The sequence below is a fragment of the Mustela nivalis genome (assembly GCF_964662115.1).
Source record: "Mustela nivalis genome assembly, chromosome: 10".
NCBI classification, from domain to species: domain Eukaryota; kingdom Metazoa; phylum Chordata; class Mammalia; order Carnivora; family Mustelidae; genus Mustela; species Mustela nivalis.
Window position 1 is genome coordinate 47,923,992 of NC_139029.1, and position 18,189 is coordinate 47,942,180.

Sequence of the window (18,189 nt, forward strand, 5' to 3'; positions counted from 1 at the left end):
TGTATGGAAGACAGTTGAATTGTAGGATCATTACTAAGCAAATTATCTGTCCATACTAAGTTCCTAAAGTGGGAAATACGTATCCCCTACACCAGTGTCACCACAGAAAAGAATGTAGACTATGTCCTAAAATGAAAACCAAAATGCAGACAAATGAACTTTAAATGAATATGTGAGCCCAGCTTGTCCCTAATTGTGTTCAAGTCGCAGGACCCCACACTCAGGTGGATTTCTGAAAGCTTTTCTGGTTTTCAAAGCAATATGAGTCAATTCATGCGTTTTAATTATCTAGGTTTGTTTTTTTTCTTGTTATGTAAAATGTTTGGAGTTTTCTCATTTGTATCAACTCACACATTTTTGAAATTTTATAATTCAGTATAGTTTTGGTTATAGATTAAAGTTCACTGACTAATCTTTTTAGCATGTTCAACTGCTCCATGAGAGATACACAGAACCTGATGGCTTCCAAGTGTGGTTCAAACATCCAAAGCACTTGAGATTAGCACCATGTGAAGAAATTTTAAAATATTGTACTGCAATTAATTTTAAATAACTTAGCACTGCATATGTCAAGGAGAAAGCCATGATAGGATCCAAATGGAAAACTCCTGAAAGTGAAATGATTCAGTACATTTAAATCATTTTATCTATCATAAAGACACAGAAGCAAAACATACATGATTCTTTTTACTTGCAAAAGGCTTGGGTGAACTGGTAGAGAATCAGATATCCCTTGAGCTTTGTGATGATCCCTTGGGAAGTCTGAGAATCATTTTTCGGTTGGGCAAATGGTAACTTCCCATATTCATGCATGTTTGTTATAGGTTCAAAACCAAGTTATTACGGAAGAGTTATTGTCAGTGTGTAACGATTATAAAGGGCACCTAGGTGGCTCAGTCAGTTAAGTATCTGCCTTCAACTGAGGTCAGATCTGAGGATCCTGGGTTGGAGTCCCCTGTCCCTCAGAGAGCCTACTTCTGGCTCTCCCCCTGCCCCTCGCCCTGGCTCATGTGCTTGTGCTTTCTTTCTCTCCTCTCTCCTCTCTCAAATAAATAAATAGAATCTTTTTAAAATGTAAGGGTGGAAGCTTTTTTTTTTTTAAAAAAGACTCTATATATGTATATATAAATCCTATATATATAAAATATGTATTATATAGCTATCATGTATCTATAATATATATGTGTGTGTATGCATATATATATATATATATATATATGAAGTATATCTGAAATATTTTTTAACAAGTATTGTTTTAAATCCTAGGACTTTGGACCTAGACTAAATTCTTTAAGAATACATGTGGATCAAGGTCTAAAGAGAAAACATTGCTTGTAGCCTTCAGTGGTCAGGGTTGGCCAAGTCACCGAAGAGAAACATTTGTGACTCTTAGTGGGCTATTTGCGGTCATTTATAAAGTAAAGAAGAGACAGTCTTTGACTTATAATGATTATTGCACTCATGTTTTACTAATTGCACTTATAATTGGCAGTAAATAAAATATCAACCAGTCCCTTTGGATGGGATAGGGTCCTGGGCTTGAATGCAGCCAAAAGACCAACCACTGAATTGCCCATAATCTATTTCAAATTAGACTTCTAGGGCTACGAAGAATCTTTACAAGCTACCTAACATGCCCCTCATTCTGGTCCAGAAAAACAGGCCTTCTGACCTCTGTAGGTCTTCCCTTACCATGTGGAGTAGACCACTATCCTGTCTTCCAGTGTCCCCAAAGCCAGAGAATCCACCCAAAATATCTGTTAACCTTTCCCAAGGTGGGCCCTGTTGTATTTCATGACCCTAAGAGAGGTATTTTTTCACTTTTTGATTTCCATTCCATTTCAACAAACATCTATTAGTACCTATATGTTCCAGATACTGTGCTATCTGGCAATAAAAATAATGAGGCAGGAAATAAAAGGAGGTAGTCAGTGCAATTCTTTCCCCAGTTTATATACTTCCGAAAACCTGCTTCTGTGCAGTGGGCTGTTAGAGAATTATTGCTCTTATAATTTACAAGGCATTTAAAATCACGCCACTCAGTCCTCATAATCTTGAAACTCAGGCGTTTAGAAGATGAGAAGAAGCAACGGGCCTTGCCCAGTGGCCAAGTGAGGCCACAGACCCAGGCTTGCTAATAATACCTTTGCCTCCTTGGCTTGTACCTCAGCTGCTTCTGTTAGAACTGTCCTTTCTGTTCACCGGGAGGACACCAGGCCTGACCAGCAATACCGTTCGGCACTATATGTGAAATTGTTTCTGTGGGGAAAATCTGATTCCAAAAAGCTATTTTGGTAGTTTTCCCCCATGCCCAACAATGCCAGTTATACAATAACAGTGCCCCATTTCTCTTAAAAGGACTCTGTCTCAGCCTCCTATAGCTCCCTAGAAAAGCGGCTCCCCACCATTACCGCCAGCAATTAGCATCCCAGCTCCTGTAAATTTTGTTAGGAGGCTACATTTAGTGGCACTGATTCCTGCTAACAGAGAGTAAAAGCAATTAGGTGTGTGTGTACAATAATGCGCTGCTGTACTTTGATTTTACCAGGAGATAGGACTCAATCAAGAGGAGATGCCCCAGAATCTTGATCATGTTCTTATTAGCCGCATAGATGGAGAGCTCCCTGAGAACAGAGACCTTACCTTTTAAACTTTTGTGTTTCTAGGTACACAGTGCCAGAGGCACACAGTAGGCACATTAATGAATGCAGTGACTTCATGAAAGGAATGAGTAGGCCCAAGGTCAAGGAATTAAAAAGAAAGCAGTTAACTGTTTCGGCAAAATGTTCCGCTGTCATTTTCCCCTTCGGTTAGGAGTAGTGGTGTGAACACTATTAACACTGGTGTGAACACTATTAACACTGCAGAAACCCAGACTTGTCCAAAATATCTAGTTCTAGTCCTCACTAGGGGTGTAATTCATAATACACTAAGGGATGGTCCTGTTTTCTCAAATGCTTCAGGATAAAGACCAAAAAGAAACAAACAAACAACCCCCCTCCCCCAATATCCTAATTTACCCAGCCACAGAATCTTTAACCTTCTCATTTCTTAGGCAAATTGTTACTAGGCCATTCTCACTCCTGTGCTTTCACAGACTTGTTTTCTGGTTATGGATGTGACACGGGTCCCGTTGTTTGAGTTTTGAGAGTTCGGTTGTGTAGTCAGTGGATTCGAATCTCCTCCACTTGTGTTTCCTCCGTGCCCCTCGTCCCTGGCCTCCCCTATGAGTCCCTTTTCCTCCCTTTTGCCTCTTCAAGTGGGAAGCAGTCACGGCACACCCCAAATTCCGTGGGAGCCCGAGCTCCGGGGGTCTTCTTGAGGCCTTAACCTTACTTTTAGACAGTTGTCATTATCTTTGTCTAAAGGTCATAGCTAAATTGAATAAAAGGAAAGCTGTGTTTTCCTGTCGATGCACAAAGGCAGTATTGACTTCCCTAATCCAGTTTGCTGAGGGGTGAGAGAATTAAATTAGATATCTAAGCACAGAAATTGAGAGCCTTTGAAAACAAAGATAAGGAGACAAGACTGTATTTTCCCTTTTCCTGGGAGCTCTGGACTCAAGATTTTACAGGTGTGTCACCTGATCCATGGCCTGCATCGATCAAAACTGTGCCAGTGCATATTTAATTAGCAAGGGGACCCTGGATGCATTATAGCCATCATCCCTATATTGAATGGACTGTCAGACTTCCCGCACACTTCTCCACCCACACCCTCCTCTCCAGCCCGACCCCCCTCCCTTGCCTCCTTGTTTGGGAAGCTTCTGCATTTTGTCTGAGCAGCTAAAAAGTTTCTTTGTTTTTAGCTGCTGATGCATACAGCACCGCTGAGGAGAATACAAACAAGTAGAGTCCTCAAGTGTTTATTTTGTCTAGGAAGACAAGCTTAAACCAATTCGATTCCTCTGGTAAGATTCTTCAAACCCTGTAGAAAACCAACAAGAAAAAATGGAAAGAAAAGAAATACACTGTTGCATTCTTCCTGTACAGAATTTTTTTTGAAGAGTTGGTTATAGTAGGATTAAAAAAAAAAAAAAAAGATCCCAGGATAAGGATAAATAATAGTAAGATTAAAGACTACTTTTTTATTATGATAGAAACGTATTTTCTTTTAAAAAAATACCTGTTTTTTGATGGTTAGGTAGGGCATATTTAGCAGTTTTTAAAATTTATCAGTCCAATTTGCATGATAAAATGATAAAATTCACCATTCTGCCTTGATTCTGTCATGCCCTTAGGAGAACCAATGCATGTAGAAAAGTTATTTAAGAGAGAAGGTGGGCAAAAAGTTAGAGCTCTATGAATTTTTTTTTCCCCCTAAAGTTACAAAGGTTTCACGGGAACTCTGTTGGTGGGGATTCTTAAAGCGACAGGAGGTTTGGAGTTTTGCCTCAGACAGGTTATTTCATGGGATTATGGTCACCATTCATTTTCACACAGGTTACAAAGCCTGAATACCCAGACAGAGTGTTGTCTGATAAACAGATGTAATGCACCAAGTCTGCTTAGAATAAAGAGCAACAGACTGTGAGCACATGTTTAGGACTCATTTAAACTAATCAGCATAGTCTAGCTCATAGTTCTGTCTCTAGTCTACTTTTGAGGTAGCTTCTTGCTGGTAAAGTAACAAGGAATTTTTTTTTTCCCCTGCTACAATTTGCTGCAGAGACTCATGGGAAATTCATTTGCATACATCTTGTTACAAAGACTGACTACTTCCTGGCTTAGACAAAGTGTTGCCTGATAAACAGACTTAACACACAAATGTCTGTCTGGAATAAACAACGGCAAGCTGAGATTTACATTTCCATTATCAGAGATAATCTCTTGCCCAGTATATGGGAATTAAGAACGTTCGTTTTTAAATCAGGGCTATGATACTAATGTTTTATACCAGAATCACATCATATGTGGGTTGGGTCTGATTTTTAAAAAGAAACAAAAAACTGCATTTGGATGAAAAGATTTATATTGCTGTGGTAAGTGTACATTTCTTTTGGGGGGGGGCTTATAGTTTTAAAACCAGGTTTTCTTGTATTATTTTAGTTGATCTCTACAACAGTCCTGTTAAGTTAGGTAACATGATGATTACTGTCCCCATTTTACAGATGAGGAAACAGCTCCAGAGCAGTTACATAGTTGAGATTTTTTAACACCTTTTTTTTTTTTTGGTCATTTCATACTCCTTTCAGTAGTAAAATATGAATGCAAGAGAAGCTAATATTTAGTGTATATCCTGAGCTTACATGTCCCCTATAACAGGGGTCACTTTGTTATTATAATAAATTTATAGATATTCAGATACAAGAAAATAATGCATATAGACTACAACTCAACTGTGCATCATTTTCAATTGACACATTTGTTTTTATAACATGAAAGTATACAGAGAAGTTTTCTATTTTAAGTTGTGTAGATGATTTTTTTTAAGTTGTGTAGATGATTATTTGAGTAATTGTCAAGTATACTTCTGTTTAAGAACTCTAACAACTTACTGTTCTAATTAAATTTTTTTTGTGAAAAAAGTGACTAAAAAGGGGGATGTGATCACTTCTAAAGCACATCTTTGTTTATACATGAGTGGGTAGGTGACCAGGTTGACTCAGTAACTTTGGAGTTCTGAATTGATCAACAGGTTACCATCATATTTCCTGTTGTGGGAAAAACAAAACTCAAAATGATTACCTGAATACTATAGTTTATTTTAGTCACAGACCCTTGTCAAAGAAGATGTAAGAAATTATAAATTTAGCATCGTGCTTGCAGATCTTTTATACTCTCCACCTTCTTGCCCTTGACTTCATGTAGAACTTCACTAAAAAACCTGATCATTACTTGAAGTCAGCCTCGTACAAAGATTGAAGGCTTAAGATTGAGTCATTTCGTGGTTACTTTCAGAGTGACTGAATTTGTCATTTTTAAAGCTTAGAAATGATTCCCCCTCACTGTCATAACACAATAGTTACGCCATTTTATTTTTTTTTTCTCTATGTGTTAAGACTATATCATTCCACAACCTCCTTGTGCACACAGAAAAATAACACATTTATGAGTAGGTGATAAGACAGTTGACTCACTCTTCAACCTAAACGGTCTCATCATCATACACAGTCCCAACTAAACAGATGGGCTCTGAATACCAGCACTAATGCCAAAAACTCTAATTCCTGCAAATTTAATATTTCACAAATTCTTCTTCAGGAAGACATTTAAAAAAAATTTTTTTTTCAAGAAAAAAAAAATGGTAGTAATCTAGATTATGTAACACTGTTTTAAGTATGCCCTGAAAATACTATCCAGGGGAATGGCTAAGAGGTAGATCTCCCGAGCAGCTGGCAGCCCCCGGGGTGGTCTGGTGGAGTCCTTCCAAGTCCCTGCTGCATGAACACAGCCTTCCTCCTCTGTCCGAGTCCGGATTAGTGGGGAGGAAGACCCACATGTGCACGCTAGCCTCATTTTTTTGGAACAAGGGCTTTTCCTCTGCTACATCTCCCCATCTCCTTCTGGTGAAGAACTTCGTGACTGCGGTTATCTCAAGCACACACTTATCCATACAAACACTCCCTTTTAGCTTACTGGGAAAGTTACGGAGATCAAAGTTTGTATTTTATAGCCAATCAAGAGAAGACTTCCATTTAAAGACCTGTGGAGTGTTTCCATTTTGGAAGCTAAGAAAACTTGGTTGGTGGGAGTCACCTCATGATTTATCTGTGTTAAAAATTAGGTTATTGTATGTTAATTTTTTATTAAGTGGGTCACAACTGTGCACATTAATTGACATTAAATATTGGTTTGGTTATTCACTGAGCTTAAAGGATTTTATCTATTCTCTGAAAAGCTAATAATAATTGAATACATTTAGTGGCCCCAGATTGAATGATGGTATTATAAATCTGTTTGCTCTTCATCAGACCATGATGGATAATGTTAGGGTTAGCTGATGGTATTGTATTCATCAGTGTTCACATGTAAGCTACAAACTGTATACATATGTGCACCTAGACACTGACATTCTGCCTTCTCAGGCAAAGGTATTTCAGATAGTTTCCTCACACCTCAGTCTTTAAGGTCATGGTGATACTGGGGAAAAATAGCCTTAAACATTTAAAGTTTTAGAATATTTCTTTTGTAACTAAGCTCTAATGACTAATAAATAAATGTGACTATCATAACCGTTTGCCCTTCCAGATTTCCTTACTATCATAACATGTTGTGATACTGGAGGGTCCCAGCAGAGTAATTCTAAACCTTATACTAGCAATCACAGGGAGAACTGTTTTTCCACCATAACTTCATGGATGTTGAAAAAAATGAATCTTGGTGTGTTTTGGCCTCTTTTGCAAAAAACTCTGTCTTCCTGAACCATGAGAAACAAAACTTACCTGAATTTTGAGTATCCTTAAGGGCTACAATTGTGGAGTGTGACTGTTTATTATACTCAGAGTATAATTACCCCTAGTCCTTATTTTCTTTTCTTCCAGAAGTGCTCCTAACTCTTCATTTATTTGCACCAGAGTATTCATTCCTGTCTTTGCCTTTTCTTTTCACACCACAAACAACTGGAAACTCTTTTTTGGTGGAATTTTCACTTTTTTTTCTCTCAACTGACTAACTCATATATGTTCCTGGATGCCTTTGGCTTCTTCATTATCTCCTTTTCCATTGGGGAGACTTAGAACTGGACATGGAAGTTTAACAGAGGCTTTTGAATCTTCACTTTTAGCCAAATCATAATGCAGGGAGGGAGGTTGAAACTTAGGTGGAATTATTTTTCTGGTGGAACCAGAATTTGTCCCTTTATGGTCCACAGACTTTTGTTGGTATCATGATAATCAAATAGGAATTACACTGATTCGTGTCAGGGTGAGAAGAGTTCTTCACCACGTCATGTCTGTTCTTCCTTTATCAGTTTTTCACCACAGCAGCTGTTGGGATTTTGAGGCACTCCTCAGGTGTCAGAATATGGCAGATTTCTCTCAGCTTTGTATTTTTTGAATGTGTGGAAAGGCCCTCCGCCATCCATCATTGAAGACTGCACACATTTCTGGGGGGCCTCCTCTGGGTCAGACATGGTCCTCAGGTCTTGTTCCTCCAAGGAGCCTCTTGTGGCGTGTGCTGGCCAGGGCGTCATGGAAGGTGGTTGTCTGCGACTGCTAACCACGGAGCAAGATTTCCCAGCCAACAAACCTGTCTCTGCCTTGCCAGGCCCCACGAAGGGGAACATGAAGCAGAAATAAAGGCCTTTTATTTGCCCTCCTTCCTCGGTTTGTGAGTCTCAGTCCCCTTTAGGTATGACTTTAGTATGTTTTCCAGTCGCTGGCAGTGGCCCAGTGTTAGAAAGCTGAAACGACAAGTTACTTGTATTGAAAACTCATGTCTTGAATTCAGCACTTAGTGAATCCTTGGCCAGGCCAGGCACCCTTGGAAGGTACTGGGGACAAGAAAAGAGTGAGAAAGGAACTCTTTTCTTATGGAATTCAGATTCTCATAGGACATCATTTAAGATCCCCTTAGTATAACATAGTATAAATTACACCGTAAGAGATGGATGTACAATGAAGGGACCAGAGAGGAGAAAGTTGAGCACGACGAAGATTTAGCAGCGTTCCATCTTTGCTTCATATCTAAAGAACATAAACTTAGTGAAGGTGATCTCTGTGTTTTTTGCCTGCTATTTGCCCTGTTGACATGTTTTTGTCATTCTTCCCTTCCCAAAGGGAGTGTTCTCCGAAAGTCCATGCTTGGGGGGGAGCAGAACTGAGGTTGGGGCAACTGAATGTGTGCATAAGTAGCAAATCTAGCACAAGGCTTCTGTTCCTGCATTGCACAAGCTTATGGAAGCAGAGATTGAGATGTAGGCATTAGGATTTATTTTATTCCTTTCCCCCAGTGATTGTATTGATAGTGAAATATCTTCGTCTGAGTACTCCAGCAATATATCTGTGGGTGCCATAAAAATGCATAGATAGATGGCTGCCAGTTCAATTAAGAGGTCTCAACCCAGCCTCCTATATGCAAACCTTGTCTATTTTAGGTTTAAATTTCTGCTCATAAATTTTTTAGAAGCCAAAAGAAACATTGCTTTTCAAGGTTACATTGAAGTCTGAGATTCCTTAAACAAAAAGCAAGTCCCTAGATGGGAAAAAAAATTGATGACCCTAATGTACTTCCTCACAATAGCATTTCCAACTCCATCATTTAAACACATTTTAAATAATATTCTCTTCATTGTAATATACAGATCTTCTGGCTTTCAACCAGGGAACCAGAGGAAGTCATGCCAGATATTAGATAGAAGCTATGAGATACAGCATCTGATTCCATGCCATTGGGTCTGCATCTAATTCTTGCAGGTGGTGACAATCAACTGACCATTTGATAATTGTCAAAAAAAAAAAAAAAAGTAAGTGGAGTGCCTGGGTGGCTCAGTGGATTAAAGCCTCTGCCTTCAGCTTGGGTCATGGTCCCAGGGTCCTGGGATCGAGCCCCACATCGGGCTCTGCTCAGTGGCGAGACTGCTTCTCCCCTCTCGCTCTGCCTGCCTCTCTGCCTACTTGTGATCTCTCTCTGTCAAATAAATAAATAAATAAAATCTAAAAAAAAAAAAAAAAAGTAGCTATGAGGTTAACCTAGGTTTCTATACCAAGTATCAAAGAGAAAAGTAAATTAGTTGGTAACCTTTATGATAGTGTTTCAATGTACATGCTTAAGAAAGCAATCATTCACTTACGTCAATTATGTATGGGTAGAAATTAATTTGCAATTCTGGTCATCTGGTTGGCTCCATACTTAACAGCATGGGTGACCGTTTGCATTGCCAGGGAAAGTGTCCATGAATCTTCAGCAGAGAACATAGGCCCGGGATGGGGTCGTTCTGCTCCTTGTTGGTTCAAAAACGAAACGGCATTCAACAGCCCAAGTTTGAAAGTAACTACAGAAATTTTTAGATCATTTAAATTTTCTTATAGGTCTTTGGCTCTGCCTACCCCTAACCAGGATAGTGTGTTTTAGTATGCTGTCCTCAGTGGTTAACAGTGTCTCCAGCTTTTGAATAAAACTGGAGAAATTAAATTCCGTTTTCAATTTGGCTGGAAGTATCTGAGCTTTCAGAAGAGCTCTGTGGCCCCTTTCTCGCCAACTCTGAGTCTTTTCTTGCCTCTCAGTCATTTACTGTTTACTTGTTTCTCTTTCTGTGGCTTGGAATTTTAAAATTTCTTTGACACACCTACGGCTATCTTCTGTTGCTGTTCATGCTTCCATGAAGGTAAGGTGGTGAAGCAAGTGTAAAAGAAAAGTCAAGAGAAGGAAGAAGTCCACTTTTACATTATTAAAAACATTGTTTTGATATCATTATCCTTCTTGCCTTACTGTTAGTGGATAAATATCAGAAGCGCAATGGTTTTTGTATATTTAGATTAATTGAGATGAAAAATGTTTTTCTGTTTGTTCATGAGGTGATTAATCCTGAAGATATTATACCTAGAGGAAGAACATCAGCTAAGCTCTCGTATTTCCACCAGTTAGGTTTGCTGGTATTACTGCAACATAAATGTTCTGTTTGGCAGAATTTTATGTATCCTTTTTGGGATGTGATCAGAAAGAATTTTAACTTCCCCTAAAACAAAATTAAGTATTTTAAAAATTTTAGTTATAAATATCAATGGTTTAAAATTTTCCAGGACAAAAATAATAAAAGTATGCCGTTCTCATAAAACATATTGAAATGCTTCTCAGACTATTTAATTTATAATTTTTAAAGGCAAAATTAGAGGATCTTTTTGTAGAAAAAGAGAAGGTAGTCATGCCGTATTTTTTTAATTGCTTGCTATAAAAGTAATGTTAATTTATGGAGTTAAAATTTCAAATATGGACCAATATGAATTTGCATTTCCAATTTTCAGTGCTGGCTCCGTATTTGATTTCAGGGATCATTCTGAAGGATTTCTCTCAAGTTATTTTTGAGCTATCATGCTTTTGTTTGTGTTTTCACTATGGTGATTGTTACGAAACGATAAAAAGCTATCGCTTTTGCCAGACTTAAATAAAAATTCACTTTTCACATCTTTTGTTATTTGCACTTTGGGATCGGCGTAGAATGTTTGCTATAGTCACCAGGTTAAGATCATCTGAAAACTTAGAGATAGACATTTTCCTTATAATACTTCCCTATAATTAAAATCCTCATTTGCTTAAAAGCAGAGAGCCTTTCTAAAGTAATAAATTAGCATTTCTCGACCCAGGGTTACTAGGAGTGCTACTTCTTTTTGCAATATCTCCAAGAAAGAAAATAATAATGCTATAACTCTGTTGAAATAGAAGTAATATTTTCAGTTTAATCACAGTTAAGTGTCATGACCTTTTGATCTTGCTCTGAACTTCTTGCTGAAATGTGGTCAAGTTTTAGACAGCCAATTCTAACCCTGTGAAGCCAAGGTAAAGTTACTAGCCAGACTTTACACAGATATAGAGGTTATTAAAAAAAAAAAAAAAAATCTGTTTGTGTTTAGATAGCGTTCTATACCGTTTAGAGTCTCAGAATATGCTTCACAGCCCAAAAATTTATCCTTGAAATATTTTGTCCGATTTTTGTCTCCTCCCTCCAAAAAATGTCTAAGTATGTAAGTATGTTTACTTCTAATTCTGTAAGATTCTTTTGCTCTCACTTAATTTGATCTCATTTTTAAAATTAAATGTTATTTTGCCAAAATAGCTTTAGCTTTAGCTTTTTTAGCTTTTTTTTTTTTTTTTTTTTTTTTTTTTTTAGTTTGGAAATGCTTATATTTTTTTAAGTAAAAATTTATGGAATTTAACAAAGGTGTGCAAGAATCTGTTTTTGCAAACGAGTCCTCTTAGGAGCTCCCAAAGGCATCAGCACCAGAGGAAAATCATACTTGTAAAGTGGAGGCAACACGTCTCTTTCAGAAAGATGCCTTTGAGTGATCCTGTGATTTCAAGTGAACGTGATAGAGTATTAGGACTCTCGTATTTCGTGGCGTTAGTCTGCTTAGTGTGTTGCTGTAGTACAGAGCTAAATATCAACAGAACTTGCTACTGTTGTTTGGGTTGCTTTTATATACCAGCTTCAAAATATGTTTTGACACTTTATTATGTTCTGAATCAAGCTTCAGATGTGTGTAATGAAGGATGAAGTCTTTATCAGACTCTAGTGTATAAATAATGAAGAAGAGCAGTTTTGGAAATGGTTTCTCTGTAAGAGAATGGTTTCTGAAGTGTTTCAAGTTATGATCTGGTACAAGCCAGACGCCATGGAGGTGTACCCAGAACGGAGCCTCCTCTCCAAAGACACAGGGCTGCTGCCGCCGCTGCTTTTCTCCCCCTTTCTTCTCTTTCCCCCTCCCCACTTGTTTTCCCCTCATTCATCTTGTCATTCCCATAGCGTTCTCATTCCTAGTTTACATGCTGAACCTTTTGAGAAAGTCTGGCACCTCTGATCCACTTTCCCTCACAGACCCTGTAATTTTTGGCTGTATTTTTATGTTTTTCAGATTCAAGTCAATCTGAAAGTCCCAGCCAGCCAAGTGACGCTGACATTAAGGACCAGCCAGAAAATGGTAAGTTTAGTTGGGGACTCGAGCTGCTGCTTTCAGAGTCCAGCGGTAGCCAGGAGCCAACCAAGTACAAGGATTTTGGGGTCTGCCCTATGGGCAGCTCATAGTTAGGAATAACTTTGATGACTCAAGGCGGTCTCTGGATCCTTCTAGCAGCCCCGAGCCCTCCTCCATTCCTCTCAAAACACCATCAGGGTACTCATGAGAACCTTAGTTTCCAGGAACATTGATGGCTGTGAGAGGTAGGGTTGATTTACCAAATCCGAATCTTCTACAGCACAAGTGAGGAGCCGCCGCCTCTCTGATTTCTAGTTCCTTCTAAGGTCGCAAATGCCCCACCACCTTCTTCACTGGTGATTTAAGGTCATCAACTGACAAATACTTTCGTAGCCTTTCAGAGCTCAGCCCTTTCCTAATTGCTTTCAGAAAATGATCTCCACCTTTGAAGGATTTTCCACTTTAAATTGTCTGAAATAAAATCATAAGGGTACATGACAGTATTAAATTTCTAAATTGTATAATTATATAAATTTTCAGTTGCAGAAACTTGATTAACATAGAAAGCGCATTTTATATACAAATTTATATATACTCTTACATATACTCTTGTGAGTATCCAGTGAAGTACTGGATCTGTGGTATGTGCTCCAAGTACAGAACAGATTGTTATAGGTTGGAATTTAAGATGGAGTAAAACTATCAGTTTCAGTAAAAACTGAAAAGTGAACTGGCAGTCCCTATCATATACTGAACATTGTACTATGTACTTTCCCGGATACCATCTCATAAAATTCCAAAGTGCTTTTCCTCAGTGATAGAACTAAAGACTCTAATGGGGAGGCTTGACCTTCAGGGGCATGTGAAGGACGCATGGCATCGTAGTTAAAAGCTCAGGCTGTGACATCAGGCCTGCGTTCAAATTCTGCCTCTGCTATTTCTTACCTTTGTAACATTGATCAGGTTATTTAACCTCTCATCTTTAAAGTTTTAAGTTATTCTTTTTTTTTTTTTAAAGATTTTATTTATTTATTTGACAGACAGAGATCACAAGTAGACAGAGAGGCAGGCAGAGAGAGAGAGAGAGAAAGATGGAAGCAGGCTTCCTGCGGAGCAGAGAGCCCGATGCGGGGCTCGATCTCAGGACACTGAGATCATGACCCGAGCCGAAGGCAGCAGCCCAAACCACTGAGCCACCCAGGCGCCCCTAAGTTATTTTTTAAACTTCAAACTCTTTAAAGTTTAAAGTTATTTTTCATCTTTAAAATAGTATAGTAATAATATATAATAAGAGCCTACCTGTTGAAGAGCTAAATAAGATGCACATATTCATGTAGCTTATAAAGAATGGTTAGCTCTCCAATATTACTTATTATTTTTCTTGTCCGTATCATCCGTTCCCATATTGGTTTTTCATCTACTTAGAATGATCTCATTCCTCTGGTCGCTCCTTTGTTGTGCTATATATTTTTCCATTTTGATCTCCGTCTGATCTTTTGAAAAAGATAAGGTAAACTGAATTATGTCGGTGCTGTGGGATGGAGGATATTTACCACACTAGATATCCTCTCACTACAGACTTTGTTTCATTTCCCAAGCCTGGGAAATTCTTGATTTCATTGCTGGATTCTGACATTAAATATGGACTCTCTGGCTATCCCTCTTCTTATTCTAGTGTTTTAATGGTAATTTCCTCATCAAAGGTGTCTCTTCAAAGCCAGCATAAGAAAAGAGAGACCCCCCCCCCCGAAGTCTTGTCTTTAGTGTCATAAATAGCTCCATCCTATTATTTGTTGAAATTTTAAAGGGATTTATTTATACATTGGTTTCATCCTTCATTTCCACCTTATAGGTGATACCTTAAATGTTTCATTTATCGATCATACGTCTATATAATCTTCCTGAAGTTGTGTCTAGAGATACTCATTTTACTCTCATTTCATTTTTAAAACTTAATGGTTGTACGGGTATGTGGTTCGTGTATTTAGGGCTGGTCGTCCCTCTAGCAGGCCTGCGATTCATCTGTCTTCATAAAATGGCCGACAAGCTGTTCACATGCAAATATAAATCGAGAGCATGAGAGAGGCCTGGCATGCCTTTCTGGAGCTGCCTGTAATACCGATATTGTGCATTTCCCATTCCAAAAAGCAACCAGGATGGAGCCTGGATTTCTTGGCCAAAGGCAGAGCTATTAGCCAAGTTCACTTTTAACCCCAGATTACTTGGTGCTACTTCAAGAATTCACGATACTATTTGGGGGTGAAGAGGGGGTGGGTAAGATTGTGTAAGTTCAAAAAAAGTATTAATATCTGGGAGAGAAAGTAATAGGTTTCTATGTTTCAAACTTCTCTTTATTTCAAAGAAAAAAGAAGTAGAGACTGCTTAGTCTTGGATGACTCTGATTGAAGCTTAGCCTAGAGGAACGGCAGCCCACTCAGTTTCCTCTACCTGCATTTTGTCGATCTCAGATGAAGTGATTGGAGGAAACATGATTTTTACCTCTTTTCTAAAGACACATAATCCCTAAAGGAAGAGAAATGAAGAGTTCAGGACCAGGTATTTACGTGCATTAGAGAACTTTCTAGTGCATTAGAGGAGAACTTTCCAAAGCCATAAACTAGAACTTTCTACAACTTCCAAGAGTGATTTTTCTTTCTCATTACCCAGGTTATGGATGATGAGTTCCTAAAAGGTTTTTGTTTGTTTGTTTTGTTATTGTTTTTAAAAAGGCAGCTCTCATAAATTTAGCAACCAACATCTAAGAACTTTGGGAATCTTGGTGGGTGAAGAAGTGACAGACTCTGGTCTTCAATTAAAGTGGGAATGTATTACATCTTCTCTATGTATATATGCTAGGGGAAATCATATTCTTTTTATCCTGGCTCTTGAGGAGAAAGGTAATGGGAAACGAATGGTATTTTCCTAGTAAACCATGGAGAATGAATAGACAAATGGCAACATGCCGTTTCATCCAAAGCCATAAACTAGGCCATGTAACTTTACCTAAAGTGGATGCAGCTGTTTTTTCCCGGTCCAGCTAGTCTGTTTCTTTCTGTGGAATTTTTGCCTTCTTTTCTTGTACTCCCTTAAGATTCAACTGTAAAAGGAAACAAATCTTTGTCCAATTAGAGTATTAGATGGGAATTTTGAAGGAATTATTTGAAGCCCAGAGATAAAATATCAGAATCTCTGAAACTCAAAATGGGTATAATATAATGATTAAAAACTCTGCCTCTAGAGTCGGACAGACCTGAGTTCAGATGAAATAATGGCTGGGTGATTTGGAATCAATTGCTGCTCCAAACTCAGTTTTCTTATCAATAAAATAGGAATACTAAAAGAACATACTTCGTATTAAAAGGGAGAATACATACATGAAACAGCATCATGTCTGGTTCCTAGTAAGGACTCAAAGAAAAGTAGCCATTATTACTCTTAGTTAAAGCTCATATCTGTAAAGAGCATGCATATTGGAGAGGCCAAAAGCTGGGAGGTTTGGAACAGAAGGGGAATAGTGTCAGAAAGAAACCAAGACTTTTATTAGAGAGGTACCTTCTGTAGGTACCTACTATGTTCTGAAGTGTTAGATCTGAGTCTCCTTTATCTGTCTACAGTCCCCACAGTGCCATATCTATTTTATTGTGTGGACTGTTCTTCACGGTCTGTTCATCTCCTGGTTGACTACCACAGAAGTCACAGAATTGCCAGAACCTTCAGAATGAGCGCTCCCAGAGAAGGTGATTCTGGAAAGAAGGGGCCCCACCTAGATGGCTTTAATTTTAGCTCAGTCTTTCCTTGGCACCAACCACGTAGAATCTGGCTTATTAAAAACTATAAGCTGATTAAGGGTTGGGTTCATGACCAGTTCCTTTTAAAACAATCTTGCAGAGCATATAGCTCTGTGCCTTGACCTCAGCAGGTACCTGGTATTTATTTGCTTAATGAATAGAATTAATAAGTAGATGAATATGTTCTCATTATCCCCAAATATTTTGTATCTGCTCACTGTTGATTGACCAAAAGGTTCTTAAAGAAACAAATATCAAAAATTAAAAAAAAAAAAGAAAGAAAGAAAGAAAGAAAAGGAAAAGAAAAACGGAGATGCAAAAAATCTAACTTGGCTGTGGGGGAGAATCGCACACGGACATGTGGGCACACATGCGCAGATATGACCGATGGTGCTAGGAAACCAAAGCCAGAGGCTTTGCTGATGTCCACAGTAGATCAGGTGGTACCTCTGCCCCTCCCGCGTGAGCAGGTGTGAATGAAGCTATGAAGTACTATACTGTTCGCTTATGCTTGCTTACCATAGGGGATGAAATTCTGACATGGTCTCAGCTCTGACGGGAATTATACATTTAGTTCTTCTGCTTTGTGCGGTAACTCCCTCTCTGGCTTTGCAAGAGACTCTGAAGGCGGTGAGCCTTATTGGTTGGGCTTCAACTTAGAACATTGACTCAAGCCACCTTCATGAATTCCCAACAGGTACTTTGGCTGCTACTAACAGTTTTTATACGGACAGAACATTTGAAAAGACAGTATTTACAGGACCTGTGAACAGTTCCCTAAAGCTTGTGTTCTGTGGTTCTTCAGGTCAGTCATTAAGGAGGGAAAAATCTCATGTGATAACCCTCCTAAATTCAAGTCATGCATCTCTAGGGCCACACCGAGTCCCTGTCTGAGGGAATGGTGTTGTCCAGCTTTGGCACTCAAAGCACACTCCCTGCTGGGACTCGCTTTGAAAACACCCTCCACTGAAAAAAAGAAGAAAATATGGGATTCCCTTGCCAGAAAAAGGAAAGCTGTGTTCACATGTCCACGACCCCCCCCAACCTACTTTGTCTCATCACCTGCACCAACTACTATTAATAACCTCATCTTCATGGTTTTTAAAATGTGATATTTATAACAGGAAAGCAGGGTTGGTATTTGGATTATTTCCTTCAGGCTTAATCATGTTTGTTCTTCCTCATTTGTCTGGTGGTCGCCCATATGTTGGTGGTGTAAACCCTCAGATGGGCCTTTGCAATCAGTGGAAAGCCATTAATCATGATGCTTGCCCCAGATTTTGAAAATGTCCAGCTCTACCTGCCAATTTGAAAATCATCCTAGAGAATTGGTTGAGTGTGGCTCTCCTGGTCACCAACGTCATTTGTGTCATTTCCATCTTGTATTGCCATGCTAGATATTGTTGCTAAACGTTGCTAGATGAACAAGGAATGTACTCCAACCACAATCACATCTCCCTAGTTATCCATTAACCCATTTCTGTGAGTATTTTGAATATTTCAATACTTATGAAATAACTCAAAACTACAAACTTGCTGGCTTTAGATTTTATGTGTGGGATCCACTTTGTAATTTGGGGGTGAGAGAAGAGAACTGTAAATTTCTACTTCTCTTACGGAATAACACTGTTTTGTCTGATAATATGCTCTTAACACCTTGGAAGCCCTGTCCTTTCACGTTTTTTCACTACCTCCTCAAAAGGGGGTATCTTGCCGTGTTACAATATTAATATGTAGCAGAAAGGCAAAATAAGAGTCATAATTCCAAACCCTAAGCATTTTCTCTTACTTACTACTGGTTGGATTGCCCATTTTAGGAACCGTTTTGATTAA

The 18,189-nt window shown here is 38.6% G+C and overlaps 1 protein-coding gene across 8 annotated transcripts in view; it reads left to right on the forward strand.

Annotated features, from left to right (window-relative positions):
• The window catches only part of NFIA (nuclear factor I A), a 567,374-nt gene that overhangs the window by 376,778 nt on the left and 172,407 nt on the right, over positions 1 to 18,189 (forward strand). For all 8 annotated transcript variants that reach the window (XM_082687848.1, XM_082687851.1, XM_082687849.1 and 5 more), the window contains exon 3: positions 12,509 to 12,574. In XM_082687848.1, coding sequence (XP_082543974.1) covers positions 12,509 to 12,574 — 66 coding nt within the window. The remainder of the gene's footprint in view (positions 1 to 12,508; positions 12,575 to 18,189) is intronic.